This window comes from Camelus bactrianus, chromosome 12, assembly GCF_048773025.1.
Source record: "Camelus bactrianus isolate YW-2024 breed Bactrian camel chromosome 12, ASM4877302v1, whole genome shotgun sequence".
Taxonomy (NCBI): domain Eukaryota; kingdom Metazoa; phylum Chordata; class Mammalia; order Artiodactyla; family Camelidae; genus Camelus; species Camelus bactrianus.
In genome coordinates, this window is record NC_133550.1 from 55,235,041 (window position 1) to 55,253,431 (window position 18,391).

The window sequence follows — 18,391 nt, forward strand, 5'->3', positions numbered from 1 at the left end:
AAATGATCATAATTCAGCTATGGTCTCTGATAAGGAAAAAAACAGGTGTGGGAATTTTAATTTCTCATTATACGGGCTTTTACCAATTCTCGAATACAGTATATGTGGTTAGCTCATGGGTATATTGAGAAGAATCAAGCCATTTTAGGTTTCTGACTTCTTAGAGAAAAATTCCTTAACATTTTAATAGCAAGTAGATTTGAATTAAATATATTATTTTAGACTTCTTTAGTTTAAGTAAGTTTACTGCATCTAATCCAGTCCTACAGTTGCACAAAAATTGTCTTTTCACAACTTAGTCTGCATAGATTTGCAAACATTTTACCATTACTTTCACTGATTTAAATGAATGCCATTTTACCAGTGGTCTGACCATCAGTTACTACAAAGTTTACCAGAGAAATCTGTGTGGAAAATAAAGCAAACTGTCAGTACTTTAAGGTCATATTTAAACATTCTTCACCAAAATATTAAAAATAAAACTACTATTAATGAACTGTATTTTTCATCCCAATATTTGGCTATTTACGCTAACCAAAGTGAATGTTGATTAATATTTCATCCAGTTGCTTGACATCATGCAAGATAGAAATACAGACTTTACAAAATACTACAATTATTGTATATACAGTTAATCATGTATTTTGATATTGCTTCTGGTATTTAGAAAATCACCAACTAATGCAACAGATAGAGCTATTTCAAACATCTTTCTATTTTAGTTGCAGGAAAACTTTCTCAAAATTCTTCAGTTATTGTAACTGTTCCCAAAATAACAATATGTAATTTTAAATAGTTCATGTTGCTACGCTGTACTTCAGTTTTCTCATCAGACTATTAGGGGCTAATATAATTTATTATGTTTTTGAAAGGAGTCAAATAAAACAGCCTATATAAAAATTATTTGAAAATTAAGTGCAATTTATAAATATATGGTATAATCTTAATGACCCTGTAAGATATTACATTTATGTTTGTACATTACATTATCATGAAAATTTCAGTCCTATGATATTATCTTAGAAATAATGTAAACTAAAGTTGATTTAAGTTCTATAGGTAAAGTTCAGATTACTGAAACTCAAAAATTAACCTAGCATTGTAGACACTAGCCTTAGACATTGTGCTTGTATATTTTTAAAAACTTCAGATTGTAAGAAAATTTTAAGGGAAAATGTGTAAATGTGGGGGAAACTTTTTATTTACAGGTTACCTAGAAATATTTAATACTTAGTATGGTAAATATTCAGTCTTTTCTAAGGGAAACCAAGTTTTACTACTGTACGTATATTGTTTGGCACAGAAACATTTTAAGCCAAGATGTTGGACACTTTCAACAATTTGTTATTTCATGCATACATATGATTTGTAGAACAGACAAAGAAGAGAAAAAACATAAAAACTCTATGTAGAAAATAGAACTTTATCACTACAATTTACAGAATATTCCAAGAGATATCATTGGTCGTTTTATTATTTTGAAAATATTACTTATTTAAACAACTAAAAAAAAACATTAAAGTCTGATATAATCTTCAACATTGGAAAGGATAAATTATTGAAGAAATATGTCGAACAGAAATTCCATCTCAATGCCACTGATACCGTTATGCTGTTGAACAGGTGTTACGTGAGGTATTGAACATTGCACATAATTAAACACTTAGGGTTTGACGTTGTAGCTAAACCAGTTGTTCAAGGCCACTAAAATACTGAAAGAGGATTAAGATTATCAACAGTGCAGAGTTACAGAAAGAACTACAAGAGCCCTTCTAACTCAGAACTGGAAATGGTGATTCCACTCAAAAGAATGTCACAACCACTGAGAGTTTTCAGTAATTCACGACACAAAACAGGATATCCACCTCTAATTTTTTATCTTCTCTATTACATGAATCCGATGGTGACACAGTACACATCTGGGATTTGTATGACAGCGTGATATTTATTACTGTTACGTTTCAGAACTTACCCCGTAAGGAGTTCATGTATGTGATGTATACTAGCTGAATTTCATCACTTCAGAGAGGTGGGATGACTTTTAGATTTTACACTGTGCATTACTATGTTTTGTTAACACCACATCTGATTAACACACATACCCTAGTATTTAAAATTCATCTGTTTTAACTGAATGAAGTGCTGGAAAATTCAGGTATGAGTAATGGATATTAAATGCTAAAAAGCTGAAACTCAATTTTAGTTGATAACTGTTCTATGGATTATGAAATTGTTCCTCTTTACTATAAACTTATAATAAATCTATGGCTCCAGTTTCTAAAACAGCTACGTTCCCCGCAGTGTTCAGTGACTATTAAGTTAGAATATGTTTCTTTCAGTGATTTGCAAGAAGATTTGGAGGAGTAGAAAACCTCAGAAAAAGAAGTGGTCCACGAACATCTGGCTTATGTACAGTAGGTGCATTGGTACTTCATCACAGTAAACTTAAAATATGTTCATTTTGGGGTTTCTAAGCAATGTCTGGAGAGCTGGCCTACTGGGTGATAATACCATTTAAAAACACCTGTCTTACACAATACACAGCCAGGAAAAGGTAGAACAGAGTTGTCAACGCCAAAGGAAAAGCTTTGCTCAAGAAAAGAAACTTTTCATCTTAACCGATGGTGCAATTGGTATTGAGATCATTAAAATTCACTTGAGGTACGATCGCTTAATGGGGGATTAGATTCAGACAGACACAAAACCAACACACAGGAAGAGTCTGTAACTCTCTTCACCACCCAACATGAGATGGAGAAACAAACCAGATGGAAAATAAACACTTTCTCAGCACTGATAATCATTGAGTATGCACGACTGTTTTATCCAATAGGAAGTTTCACCAAAATGATGACAGAATCTATATGAATGAGGCAAGGCTGCCACTTAGGAAAATTACAAGAGTGTTTATACATAAGCTTTGTTTGAATTCATTTTTATGTAGTAGACTAGACCAGTCAGGAAGTAGATGAAAAAAATCTCTGACAGTTGAGAAATTTAGTCAGGAACTTACCAGGAAGGATAGTGTTGAGATAAATTCTTTTTCAGCCTTTTCAAAGTTTGTGTAAGTTTATAAAAAGAGATAATTTTTCTTTGATCTGAAGAGATTCTTTGCACAAGTGCAGTGTACAACATACTAAATACATACGGGACTTCCCTGTGTACATATACATATGCATACACTAGCCATATGCCTTTTTTAACATATACACAGCTTTAACTCAAAGAAAGTGAGTTAGCAACACAGAAATCATTACAAGACAATCCAAGTGCTGAAAACAAGGGACATCGATCATTGAAAGGGCTAGTTCACCTCTCACGTTGCCCAGGACTAAGACTGTAACTCCTCTTGTCAGTTTCTCATTCATTGCCACACTGATTGTCATAGAGAATCTTTGTGCTTTTGCATAATGCCCATACTGGATGTAACATATATTCACATACAACATCGGACAGTTTAAATAAGCATGCTGGAACACAGGCAGGACCATACAGCCATGCACAAAATATTCTGAATATGCGTTTCCATACTGACTGTAACAACGACATGCACCACTATCATATTTGGTCCTGAACAGCAAGAATGTACAGCTGAAGCAATCATCGCTAGTTTCACTTGCAGGAGCTTCTTGAGAGAAGAACACCCAATAGAGAAACAAAACAGAATGAATGAAACAAACAAACAAAATCCCCCAAAACCAAAAAAAAAAAAAAAAAATTCCTCCCACACATTAACACTGACAATCTGGCCATTTTCCTCATTCCGCACGAGGCAGGTCTTCTCACAGAATTCTGAATTGAACGGTTTATAAGAGACACATCAGTGTCTCAGAGCTTTTCCTAACCATTGGAAAAGCTCATCCTGATAAAGCATTTTCCAGCGCACATTGGCTTCGACAGTTTCCACAGCTCTTGAGAAAGAGGCAGCAGCGACGCCATCGTAGTTCTTCATAAAGTTCTTTAGCTGGAAATAGAAATTTTAAAATGGTAAATATACAGCATAAGGAATATGGTTAAGTAACTTCGTATGGGGCAGGTGGTTACCGGACTTTTTGTGGTGGTCATTTCACGCATACAAATGTCAGATCAGGATGTAGTACACCTGAAACTAACATAGCATCGTACTTCAACTATTTCAATAAAAAATAAAATTAAAAAATGGTAAACATGCGTGCCTTAAAACGAACTCATGTCCAACACCTGTAAACAAGAATCTATTTGAAACAAAGTGCCACAGTCATGACAGAAGGAATATTTAATACGTGGAGTGAGCTTGGTAATAAAATGCAATAAAACAGATTGTGTCCATTAGGTGTAATGTAATTTCTTTTGGAACTCAAAGGAAAAAAAAAAGGAGTGGACAGTGCAGTCTAAATAGCTCCCAATCCAGCTTCTGGTTTCATAAATAAATATTAAAAACAGACATATTTAATTTGCTTTCATAATAGATTGATAAGATTATGGTAAAGATTAGTTCTAACTACAAAGTATATCTAATGTACTAAATAGCCTTAAAAACAGAATGTAAGGATTAAAGTTAACTTTCTGTGTGTAGAGAGAAAATTATCCATCTTCTCAAAAATAGGAAGTATGAGTTTTTGACACTATCTTTAATGGCAAAGGAATACCAGAATTACTGGGTGGTGGAAAAAAAAAGTAATGGTGCTATGAAAACCGGATGATTAATGACACTCCAATCACCTGAGTAACTAGATTTAGAAGGACTCAAGGAGCAATGTGGATTCATCTAGCTAGAGAATTTCAGCATTTAAATAAAATAAGGTATAATTTTTAAATGTTTTGTCATAATTATTATGGATATAAGATTTTCTTGAGAGAGTCCATATACCCTGGGAAAGCTCAGGGATTTTATTTCAAGATGAAATACTTTTTTCTCTCTGTTCGCTATGTCTAAAGAAACTGGCAACCAACTAAAGATTGAAATGCTAATAGACCAATGTGAAAAATCAACTTGCAACACAGAAACGTTGTACTGTGTAGTTAGTGTGGGATGTGATTCATCACATGGTGGGTGCCACATGGAGCATAGACCAGGAGAGAAATGTCATCAAGACTGACTCGGGGACAAGGAGGAGATGTGGGGAGGGGGGTCAATCATGCCTTTCTGAATTCATCTAGAAATTGATTCATGGGGAGCTTGGGTTATTTATGACAGTATTACTTTGTTTACATGATACCAATGGGTTCCTCAAACTTTATCCTCTACTTTCCTACAAAGCCTAGTGCCTGCAGCATTAGCAATGGATAACTGTATCTCAGAACCGTACCCTGTATAAGACTTTGAAATCACTGTGCTTTTACATCAAGCATGCAAAATATTCAGCATATAACAAAGATTTACCAGCGCTATCCTTAAAACTGATCTGACATCTGACCAAATTTGCACAGAGGAAAGAAAGAAGATGAAGCGAAGGGACTGGAATTTACTGAATATCTTCACTATTCCAGGCACCATGCCACACACATACACCTGTGACTTGTACACGTAGATAAAAGGGAAGTCTTTTGATTCATATTTGATTCATATTTTTAAACTTTAATGGATTAATCCACTAATTCATCTGTATTTATATATTTATGTTCAGAAGCATTCAGTCTACATCCCTAATGCAACAAATATTACATTTTGATCTATGTTTTCAATTTGGTGTTTTATTACAAAAATATGTACATTATAGTGTACATTTGCACACTACATGTATACATTAGAGTGCTACTGTTTACATAATATATGTCAATCAGGGAAAAAATCACATCTACCCTTTTAAACTATGTTCTGCATTATTACATATTTTCCTAGGCAGTCTCTAAATATGCTACATTCTGATAAATGACACTTTGGCAACTCCGATTCTGTGGAGTCTGCCCTTGGCCTCTTAATGAGATTTCAAGCCAGCCTGAACACATGACGTCAACCTCTTAAGTCGTCCTCAAAGGCAAGCGGTGGGATTGAACATGAATGTGTTACCGACACAGAGATAGCAGGTCAGACTATCCTGCAAGAAGCTCGCCATGGAAAATGTCACTGGTGAGTCTCCAGGGATTCATTTCTTGAATCATGACTCAAGTGCACTAGGCACCTGCCTTGCGAGCGCAGAGAGCCTGGGGTGACTCATGCATCTTAGGAGCGGCTTATTCATCAGAACACATCTGCCCACTTTCCATGGTTGGCATAAATTGATCTTACGCCATATTCCTCCACAACTCTTCTGGCAAATACGTGGTCAGAGCAGCCGTCTGACTGGTCCTAGGGTGTGATCGCAGCATCTTCCAGACCCCTGGCTCACTTTAGAGGGCACAGACTAAATGGAAGGCATTTGGCATTCCAGTTTGCTTATTTCTGCAGCTCTTGGGTACATTTTCTGCTACTATTAGTTTTTTTTTTTAATATTATTGTGTTTTCTAAATATTTATTCCATCTTACGTTCCCAAAATGTTGCAAGTTAAGACATTTTTATAAAATAACATTTAGTAAGATGTCAGAGTTCCTTGTGCTCCCTGTTCTTAGCATGAAATTTCTAGACACGTTTGTTAATTCTCTCTATTAAGAAACATTTTAGCATTTGGGGAAAAAAATCTTTTAATTTAGGGTACCCTAGACCCCAAACATCACAAAATAATTTGTAGAGTAAATTGCAAAACATAATATACTCTTAGTAACCATATAAATGAACTGGATTAGCTACTGCCCTCTTATGAGGTTTACATTTTTCAACATTAACACCGCAAATGGGATGTCTGTGGTGCACAGGATCTATGTTCTTTTCCAACAGTGTTGCACATAAGGTTCAAGAGGCAGAAAAATGAGCACTCAAGAGGACTGCTGGATGGATATTAGTATGGAAAAACAACAAGGACCTCTGAGGTTCCATGACGTTGCACTTCCATTAGACTAAAATTAAGGAAATAATGTACTATCTCATAGAGAAATACTGTTCAAACTGTTAGAGCCGTGTAATTAGGAATAAACTGCCGGTTTCAGGTACTAGGATGCAGTTTTGAGGAAGGGACCAAAGAACAATGTAAGTGTCTCTACTGAATGCCCCTCCAGCTGATGGGGATCATTAAAATCTCAAATTAGTTTTCAGAAGTCATAAAAATGCTGATTCCCTTCTGATCTATAAACCTTGAAAATAAGAATATGACATATCCAAAGGGAGCACGTTGGTTTTTCTGTTTACGAGGCTCGTTGGTCAGGGGGAAATGAGCCTGGAATATCCCCAGCCCCTTTGTATTGATGGAAGAGGATTATCGGCAACACAAATTAAACCCCTCTCCCCACCAGCCAACAACAGTCGCCCACAATCCTGCAGTCAATGATCAGGTAATAAAAATATGGAAAAGCCTCAGGCAGCAGTTGGTTAACTGGAAAGTCGGTGCAAGCAGCTGTGTCATGAAGGAAATTCATCCCCCAGGCCACGGAGAGCCTGTACCAAGTTAGCTGCCTTGTAGATCATGGAATAAAAGCCACAGTTTGGTTTGAGTTTTCAAATGGCACCTTTCATGATAGGGGTATCTCGGAACATTTCAAATGACAATTAAATCAAGGGTAAAACATTAAATGTAGGTGGATAGTGAGGGTAGAGCTCAGTGGTAGAGTGCTTGCTCAGCATGCAGGAGGTCCTGGGTTCAATCCTCAGTACCTCTGTTAACAAGAACAACAACAAAACAAAACAAAAACAAAATTAAATATATAGATGAAAGATGTAAAAATAAATGGTCAGCATTTGAAAAAATCAATTGAAATATCCATTTAAAAGATGTTTTTCCATGGCCCTGGGTACTACCAAAGCAAGGAAAATATGAAAGACAAGGTTAGAGAACAGAAGAAGAGGCAGAGGAGAGATGCAATGGGAAAGGAAGGTGGAGAAGGAAGGGAGCAGAAGGGAGGAGAGGGAGGAGGAGGGGAAAAAGGAGAGAGAAGAGATTGCTCACTTCCGCATTCACTTCAACAGCTGTACTGGTTGCAACTGAATGAGTCTTTGATTCCCAGATTATTGAACGTAAAATCAAAGAATTAAAACTACTTCATTAAAATACATAAAATCATTAATTTAATTGTTCTTTCTTTCTGCTTCCTAAGGATGTGAAAGAAGTCCTTCCCATTTAGCTTCCTTTATTTAAAAAAAAAAAATATATATATATATAGAGAGAGAGAGAGAGAGAGAGAGAGGGACAGAGAGAGACAGAGAGACAGAGAAACATGTTCTCGGGCTTTCTGAATCAAATTCTTCAGGGTTGGGAACACACATGGCAAGGATAAAAACTGAATTTCAAATCATTACAATCAGAGACTTAGCTTAGCTTAGCTCCTGGGGTAAAAGGATCCAAGCTAGTGCATAGGGGATCATCATACAAAATTGGGCAATATTCGGAGATATTAAGGATGGTGCCAGAGTCGATGCTTCTGGGGAAATCCTGCTCAACGTGATTAGCTCTGGATCACAGCATCAGGCATTCTGTCAGTGAAAACTGAGGAAACAGTGGTTCTCAAGGCCAAATCTCAGCTATATTTTATAATGGAGGTGAGCAGCAGACTAAAAACTGATAAATGTTTGAAGCCCAACTCATTTAAATCAGTCAAGTATTTTGCTCCTTCCTTCTCCCTACGCAGTCCTCCCCATTGCAGACTCCTCTCTATCAGAGATGTGAATTCACGATCCCATAACTAGCTGGTTTACATTTCTAGATAAATAAACCAGAAAAAAAAAGAAAATGTTAGATGCTCTGCAAACTGGAAGCTAGTCCTTAAAAAAATAAGTTTCATTTCATCAGTGAAATTCACCTGTGATTGTATCAGGCAGAATTTTAAACACACTATTAATCTATGTTGCCAGATATACTGCCTCCCAAATGTATACATTTATTCCATTTAACAAACCAGATGGCCTGAAGCATTAATATCATGCTCAGTCATCATTCTTTGTACACAATGAACCACAAAACAATGAGACTCAAGTTCTATACCTCACCATCAAACTTGGTCCTCTGTATTCAAACACTGAGTCATTGTGAAAGGATAGTTCTGTTGTTCCAAGGATCCTAACTGGGTTCACAGAATCAGTTGAAGAGCAGCTGATGGGATCAAAGATTTCTGGCGTCTGTTTGGCATCTCCCAGTTTGAGGATCATTATATTCAAACACCTCTCACATGTATTTAATGTTTCACATGTTGAAAATACCTTCGCAAATAATAAAAGGAGTAAAATCTTTAACATGGATGTGTGTGTGTGCGTGTGTGCTCTTTAAGGAATGGGTGTGAATTTGCTGGAAAGAAATAGTGGAAGTAAATGGAATAACTTCATACATTTATAAAAGAATAGCACTAGAACCCATTTTAAAATACTTACCTCTTTCAGTTCACCTTCAGTATTAAGAAATTCTGTAACTCCACTGATAAGTTTGGAATTCATAAATAACGCTTCTCCATACCTTGAAAGATTACAAAAAAATGTTAAAACAGGCAGTAATTTATGAAATACTACTACACAGATTTTTTTAGAATCCTTCTCAAGGGCTCCATTTGACCTGCCTTGTCTTAATGTCATGCAAGGTCTTTTCTCTAGGGAGTCAGGGATGTGCAAAGAGCTAAAAGAACTGTGGCTATAAGATGCCCTCAAGTGCATCATGATTTGGTTCACAGTGTTTCAAAGAGGTCTAAGTTGTAATAAATTTTAAAAAGGGAGCCATCTAAAATTAGATTTAGAAATTACTATTATAGTTCCAATATAAGGCCTGAGGAAGAACTACTTTAAAACTTCTAACTTTAAAGCAACCTAGCTCACTGTAAGGAAGAAGGATCCTAAAAAAAGAAATAGGACTGCAGGAAAAACTTAGGGTTTATCAGTAAGTCACACAAATCCTTTGGTCTTGCCAGTCAAAATCAACATTGGCGTTATCCTTTTTTCATTCCTAGAGACTGAGTCAAATTCCTCAAAAATGTTCCCAAAATATCAGTGTTTTTTCATGTGAGTACTCAAATAAAATATTGTGCATTCGAATTTCATAATCCTTGCACCACAAGCATAAGTAGTTGACTCATGACCCAACACAAGGAATATTATGTATCAGTGAGTTGGAAAGATTTCTCGTTTCACTAATTTGTCTCTGCTGTGCCAAGGATACCTGTCACAGGCTATCATACTCTTTGAAATAAAAAAAGCGCACTGGACTAAACAGGAGATGAGATCAAGATGGCTGAGTGAAAGACTCTGAACTCACCTCCTCCTATGAACACGCCCAAAATACAACTACATAAAGAACCTAAGAACAATTTATTAGTATTCACTGATGATAAAAAAAACTCAACAAATTGGTATAGAGGGAACATACATAAACATAACAAAGGCCACATATGTCAAGCCCAGTGCTAACATCATACTTAATGGTGAAAACCTGAAAGCATTTCCTTTAAGATCAGGAACAAGACAAGGATAAGACACTCTAACTATCTTTACTCAACATAGTACTGGAAGTCCTAGCCACAGCAATCAGGTAAGAAAAAGAAATAAAAGGGATCCAAATTGGAAAGGAAGAAGTAAAACTTTCACTGTTTGCAGATGATATACTATAGAAAACCCTAAAGGCTCCACAAAATTAAAAAAAAAAAGATTAGAACTAATAAATGAATTCGGTAAAGTTGAAGGATACAAAATTAATATACAGAAATCAGTTGCATTTCTAATGCATTAATACTGAACTATCAGAAGGAGAGATCAAGAAAACAATCCCACTTAAAACTGCAGCAAAAAGAATAAAACACTTAGGAATAAATTTAACCAAGGAACATGAAAGACCTGTACTCTGAAAGCTGTAAGACATTGATGAAAGAAGGCAAAGAGAACACAATTAACTGGAAAGATACACTGCGCTTATATATCAGAAGAATTAACATTGTTAAAATGTGCATACTACCTAGAGTAGTCTACAGATCCAATGTAATCCCTATCAAAATACCAATGGCATTTTTTTTTTTTACAGAATTAGAACAAATAATCCTAAAATCTGTGTAAAACCACAAAAGATCTTGAATAGTCAAAGCAACCTGGAGAAAGAAGAACACCACTGGAGGTATAACACTCCCTGACTTCAAACTACCCCAGAAAGATACAGAAATAAAAACATATGGTACAAATATTGTATGTTTTCAGTTACATGTGAAATCTAAAAAACAAAGCAAATGAACATATTTAACAAAACAGGAACAGACTCACAGATAGAGAGAACTCATGGTGGCCAGAGAGAAGGAGGGTGGAGTGATGGGTGAAACAGATGAAGGGGATTAAGAGGTACAGACACCAGTTATAAAACAGTCACAGGGATATAATGTACAGCACAGGGAGAAGTATCATTTGAATGCCTAATTTTAGGGAGAGAACCAAAATAAACAAAGGCAAGGAATCATGAAGCAACGTGGTTTGTGCCGACCACTACGCGCACTTGGTATTAAGAGTGTATGAATTGTGAGGCTGAGGACGGCAGAATCAAGCAGCAGGGTTCAGAGGAGACCTTAGATTTTTCAGTGTGGTACAGAGCATTGAAAGTTTTGCAGGAGAGAAATTTCAGTTTTGCTTTTTAGAGAAGTTCTTGGGACAGAGGGAAGAGGCTACTGTATGTGTGTGCAAGCACATCTGTCTGTGTGTCCGTGTGTGAGTAGGGTGGATGCAATTATAGAGGCAGAAGGCAGAAGGCTATTGTTAAGAATATTGGCAAGAGATAAGAACCTGCACTAGGGCAGTTGCAGCAGCAAAGAGAGGAAGCCTTCAAGAAACACTTAGGAATTATTAAACTGATAAGACCTCAAGCCTAACTGTTACATATGGCAAGAGAAAGGAGGAGCCATATGTTGATTTCCAGGTGTCTGGCTTGCACAGTTGGTGAATGGCCATATATTTACTGAGAAAAGGAAGATAAGAGGAAAAGGACAGGTTTGGCTTTGCAGATACACTCCAGTAGGAGACCTCAACAGGCAACTGTCTATCATAGGGCGAAGCTTAGGTGAAATGTCTGAGTTAGAGATACAGAGTTAGGAGAAACTGAAACCATCAGTAGATGGCAACTAAAACAAGGGAGAACCTGCAGGGCACGAATGAAGAGAACCTTGGACAGCTCCCCATGAACTTCAACGTTGAAGGACTGACAGAGGAGTAGAAGATGAAGACTTGTAAAGATAAGTTATGAAGGTATGCTGAAACCTCCATCGTCCTACCTTTAAAATAAACACTTAAACTTTAGAGCAGTTTGAGGTTTACAGAAAAACTGAGCAGAAAGTAGAGTTCCCACATGCCTCTTCTCCCCTCCATAGATTTCCCCTTATTGTTAATGTTCAATTAATTCAACAAAGGAGTCATTAGACTGAAGTGGTTCCACTGTTGTCTCAGTTTATCTACCCTTTGATTAGAGATCACGGACTCTCAGTGAAACAAAACAGACACATCAGGAACCAAGCATTTTTGAGCAGGGACTATAAACTATACATGCATTACCCTGAACTCTGTGTATTGGTAGGTATTTGATGCTCTGAAGTAAAATGCTTGTATGTTTATATTATCTCCCCCTTGTGTCTGACTGTTCACTGTACCAGGTGCATGACAGCAAAACAAGTTTTAACCTTCCAATCATTCCAATTTCTGAGCCGAAAATACAAAAATAAAGCCAATGTGTCTTCTAGGAATATCAGTGCTTTCTAACAATGAAGTATCTATAGATTGAAATATATTTTAATATGAGATATCCATTCAAACTGAACTCTTTATATGAGGGCAACCAATAAAGGTGTACTTTTTAAAAATAAAATGTATACACCAGTTTTTAAGAGACAGAACAGTAGGTATGCTAACTGTCTGGGGACATTTAAGTTTGAGAACATGCAGCATTTACATGCTCCATAATAAATTTAATTTTAAAATACCATAGATTATCAGAGTAATAAATTAACATTTATTATAATATATTTAAATACATAATGAAACATTTTCTAAAATTGAGGCTGAAGAATTCTCAACAAGAAGGAAGATGTCTCAGGAAAAAAAATCTACTGCAACTAGAATTATACAGTGATTCAAATATTTCTTCTCTATATCATGGTTTTATTTTAGGTATTTTATAATATGTATTTTTAAAAATTTTTAAAAATTCTACAGAAGTAATTAAAGTTGTCTTATTATAATACTATTATATATGATTCATAAATCATTTTTAACAACACATTCAGGATATAGGATTTTAATGATATGATTTCTTCAACCTCAGACAGTTTGACAGATTTTTCCAGGAAAGCTGCAATGCTAAACCTTTTCACTCTCCACATTTCCATATATAATTATGGTTATCAATCTTTAATAAATGAATAATGTTATAGAACTGTTAAATTAATTCTGAGTTTCACAGGAGTGGCAACACCCATCCTGGCTGACTACTTCAAAATCTAATTTCTTATCTGAATCTTGGTTCTAAGAGAAGAAGTTGGGCCTTTATTTCTCATATGTCACTTTTAATTTACTCACTCCAGTATGAATGATTGAACTCTTATTTTTACCTGGTATTTAGTATCTTCCATTTATCTCTGAAAAACTTCCAGGCAAGGTCTCGGCCATGTGGATTTCGAGCTACATGGATTATCACATCAATTGCATCTTGATCCAGCACCACCTCAGAATTCAGTGATAGGTTTAGAAGCCTTTATAGATAGAATTACAGGGAATTGTTAGTCCAATAACAGACACTGTTTATGAAATTACCAAAAGTACATGCTTTAATTTATCATAGTCTTCAAAAAATAGTCCAGTGTAAACTTTACTAATACAAATTTAAGCAATAGAACAATTTTGTGTTTATAAAAGAAGGAAGATCAAACTCGTAGTATTTTAATTAATATAATAATTAAAGTCTGAAAAAACCTTGTGGGTGGAAAAATCCCAATTCTGATTTGATGATGCAAACTCACTTTTCAAATTCTTTTTAATAAACGCTTCTTTTTATAGTGAAAGATAATCTTACATATATATGAAAAAATATATAAAATAATTAGTCAGAAATGAAGGTAAAATACACCTTTCAAATTAACTAGCTTTACTCATGTTAACATGGCAGTATTAGTTCTAGAAGGATATATTTTTGAGTAACTAGCATATATTCAGGGAAATAAAACTAAGTGCGGAACAGTTTGTTTAACAGAGGATGTTGCTACATTACAGAAATTCTAAAAATTAATTGACCCACCGATTTAATAAGTTCCTGTCATCACTGCAAGTTAAGGCTTCCAATAATATTTTCTTTTCTGAAACCGCTGTGGTGGAGTGGAATTTCATCCAGATGAATTCCCAGACATCCTCGTCGAGCAGTGAAACTCCTGTGCAGTAGACGATGTCTCTGACATTCAGTGGTATTCTAAAGAAGCAACCCAGGGCGGTTTTCTGTTAATTAAAAGCTTCATAGTATTGAAAATAAAGACAGATGCTGCTTTACTACAGTCAGTTTTTGAAAAGATGGTTTTGTTAATTCTATTTACCTGAAGGAGAATAATCTTACACAGTAACGATGTTCGAAAATATTGGTGACTGAATGAATAAAATAACTTATTTTATTTAAAGATAGTTTTGATTGCAGTTTTTCCACTCTAGAAGTTATTTTTAAACAAAATTCAGAACACAAAGGCTTAAAAAAATCAATACAAATCCGGGTACTTTATATTTCCATTAACATTAATATACTTATTGACCAAAATTTTTGCTCTCAGAATTCATAGACCCAAGAATGACAAGACAGCACTGGATGAAGAAACCGACTAATTTGGATAAAATGGAAACATTTTCTCCTACATTCTTAGGCAGTTTTTTCCTGAAATGGCTCTCCAAATTTTAGAACCTAGACAATTATTAATAGATATTAAACAGATAAAACATAAGTAGTGAATTTTGAGAAACTAGAAAGTTCTTCTCCCTGATGCTTATAAAAGTGACTATAAAAAAATAGAATGCATTTTGACTTTGATTCCAAACTAAATGTTACAGTGGGAAACTGTTAGTGGGTTTAATTACTCTTGGCTATTTATAAATTGTAAGTTCACATGTGTACTTTGATGTAACAGTGTTTTTTTTAACTAAATATTGTTCTTTCAAGTTTTAACATAGACCCCACATTTTAAAAACTCAGTTCTCTGAAAGACACTCCAATACTTTAAAAAAATTAGAAATGCCTTTTTACTCTGTGTCATGGTCAGTAATCTATTATTAACATTTCTCATTTATAATTTGAATGTGACTAATAATAATAAGTGCTGGATAACAAGATGAAACAATCCCTTTTAAGGATTTAGGATCTTGTTGGCTAGAACATTGCTTTGGTTAAAGGAGTATTTGGAAAACAGAAGGAAGAGTCTGAATGACTACCTGTCAAATGATCTCCATCTTTGCTGTTAAAGCATCTAAGTAGGGCTACAATCAGGATATTGAGGATTGTGTATCAGGACACCAGATGGGTCGAGTCGTTCATACTATCATACAAAATTCATGGTTCCCAGAAATGGCTAAAACTGTATTATTCTGTCTCTTCCCACAAAAAAAAAAGAAAAGAAAGGAAGAAAGGAAGAAAGGAAGGAAGGAAGGAAGGAAAGAAGGAAGGAAGGAAGGAAGGAAGGAAGGAAGGAAGGAAGGAAGGAAGGATGAAAGAAAGAAAGAAAGAAAGAAAGAAAGAAAGAAAGAAAGAAAGAAGGAAAGAAAGAAAGAAAGAAAGAAAGGAAGAAAGAAAATCAAAGGGTTTGGAGAAAAGTTACTTTAACCTTGCTGACTGAAGCTTTTTATTCTTTGCAGTTTTTGAAGGCAAGCATTTTGTTTGTCTGACTGATTTTTTTGTTTGCTTTTGAAGAAACTGAAAGCATAAGACATCAGAAGAAGCCAAGAAAGAGTTTCACATCTTTCCCTTGTCTTGCCTCTCAGCCCTGCACCCTCTTGAAGAAAGTTCCAGTAACAGTCTTCCCAATGGTTGGTGAAACCGTGTCCTCCCTGCTCTGTTTATGACCAGCTGACCCCATGGGACATCTGAGATCACTAAGGAAAACACTGCCACCACACTTTGAAGATTGTATCACTCCTGGTAAATATAACATGATAAGAAAAATGCCTCCGTCTTTACTAACTGCAATAAGGAAGTTAAAAAATCTAGTCTTTCTTGAAATCAACAGCTGGAAAAGAGGATGTCTTTTCCTTCAAATACTAAGGCTACAGAGCACAACGCTGCAGTTTTGTAATGACTTTAGCCAAGAGGTCATTATAAACATTTGCAAGAAACAACAATAAAATATCTACTAAAATCATCAACTCATTGATCAATGCATATTAGACCTAATAGTACCACAGCTCATTTTCGAAAAGAAATTCCTTAAGCTACTAATATAACAAAGAGTTCAGGGATAAGGCCCATTGAATTAGGTTTGTTACTGCCTCTGAAACCAGTCTCCAACATCAAGCAGAAGAGGCATACAGAGATAGAGAAAAAGGTGAAAAAAATAAAGAAAAAGCAGATTTCCTTAGAAATAGCTTGCGTGTCACGTGCTATGGTCATTAGCAACAGTCCGTATGTTTGTAATTCAGTAGCTGCTATTGGCTGATGCTGAGCTGTTTAAAATGCACATGCAAATGAGTAAACGGACTGGTCAGTCCGAAGTCCTGAACACTGGCTGAAGGGGTGTCAGAGGTAGAAAATCACACCTTTGTGCAATACTCTGTTCCAGGTTACATGTCTCATTTTATTTAGTTTATACAATAATACCGTGATATCTGTATTATATGCTTCTTCTGGCAGGAAAGGGAAGTCTGTTCTGAGAGAATATTTTGTACTAGCACAACTATATAGTAAGTTGAGAAACAAGGTGATCTACACATGAACGCCTTTCCCATTTTTATCAGCTTAGAGATGGCTAATGAAGATGAAAATAAGACATAAAGATTTCTATTGGTAGTAATAATCAGTTAGCTGCTGTCCCTGAATGCTGGGTTTTGTTGTTCAATAAAACTTGTATAGAAAGTAAAAACAAGAAAAATTTTAAATAAAAATAAATGTGTCTTTTAGGAGGGTACTACCACCTAACTTTGAGCCTGACTAGTAGGCTGCACGGTACTAGCCATGCATCCAATCCATAATTCCCCTAGTGCTGAAGTGGCCACAGGTGTCACCGACAGCCTCTTTTTTTTTTTTTTTTTCATTACTTTTTAAAATCCACAGTTTAATCAATCTTCTTTAAGAAATAGTCAACGTTGGCAAGAATGGTTTTCCAACAATAAGCACCCATTCTGAACCATCCATCATCCACTCAGCATGGAAGTGGTCCACAGCCTCTGGGTGACTGAAAGGACATAGGCCAGGGCTGCTTTTAAGGAGCTGCTATACGACAAGCGGGTCATACACAGAGCAAGGAGAAGAAATCCTGCACGGGCGCCCAGCACTGAAGTACTGGATGAAACGACAGACAGACCACCCTGAAGGGATCTAACAAAAGTTGTCCTGGGCGAAGGAGGCCTTTGAAAACAAAGCTTCCCAGAAATGGGGGCAAATTCTGTGCTTGAACCAAGAGAAAGATCACATAATTCGGATGTGCTCTGCAAGAAACCGCAGGTCAAGTGTCAGGGTTAACAGCAGCTGTCCCTCTGTGCAGAGCAAATGTATCAAACTCGATTACTATGAAAATGAGACTCACATATGCTTACCTATATAATCTGAAGCCTGTTGATGGGCCACTGAAAAATAGAACTCAGTCTCAGCTACAAATCTCCAAACTCTCAGGAAAGAAACGGCTCTATTAGCAGATGCTGGGAGATACACATGCCTTAAGATTTATAAGTTTCCTCAGAAGAGCAAGGACAGAGGGGACTAGCTGGAAAACACCACTCTGATTTTTCTAGCATCTCGTCCCAACCCGTCAGCTCCTCATCTTCCTTACCCACCCACCAAAGAATCAATGTATAGTTCACCAGATTACTTGCACTCATCACTGGAAATAAAACAAGATGGGTGAGCACTGAATTGCTAAGGGCCCTTGAGTGCCAGTGATTTCCATTGTTAATGAAAGCCCCTTTTGTTGCTAAATTTGTAAAGACGATTTAATAACATTTTAGCAAAATGATTGCTCTGGGGACAGTTTTAAGATCTCTTGTAGAAACCAAAGTCATTAGGAACAAATGAAAAAGCTCATTTGTTTGTAAAGCATGAGCTGAAAACCCACAGAACCCATAGTTATGAATAGTCCAAATGGGTCGTGGGAGAGTCTTGATATTAGGATTACAGGGAGTCGGGGCCCCTTCCCCTGAACTTGGAAATTGTTTATGAAAATGTGACTGTCCCCACAGTCATTTCTTTCTAACTGCTGCTGCAGAAG

At 36.0% G+C, this 18,391-nt stretch overlaps 1 protein-coding gene across 1 annotated transcript in view; it reads right to left on the minus strand.

The window, feature by feature from the left end:
- Positions 1 to 1,403: 1,403 nt before the first annotated feature.
- Positions 1,404 to 18,391, minus strand: part of TRHDE (thyrotropin releasing hormone degrading enzyme) — a 331,294-nt gene continuing 314,306 nt past the window's right edge. Inside the window, exons 16-19 of the mRNA XM_074375395.1 lie at positions 14,242 to 14,409; positions 13,559 to 13,699; positions 9,372 to 9,453; positions 1,404 to 3,964 (exon numbers count right to left, since the gene is read on the minus strand). Coding sequence (XP_074231496.1) covers positions 3,821 to 3,964; positions 9,372 to 9,453; positions 13,559 to 13,699; positions 14,242 to 14,409 — 535 coding nt within the window. The 3' untranslated portion in view covers positions 1,404 to 3,820. The remainder of the gene's footprint in view (positions 3,965 to 9,371; positions 9,454 to 13,558; positions 13,700 to 14,241; positions 14,410 to 18,391) is intronic.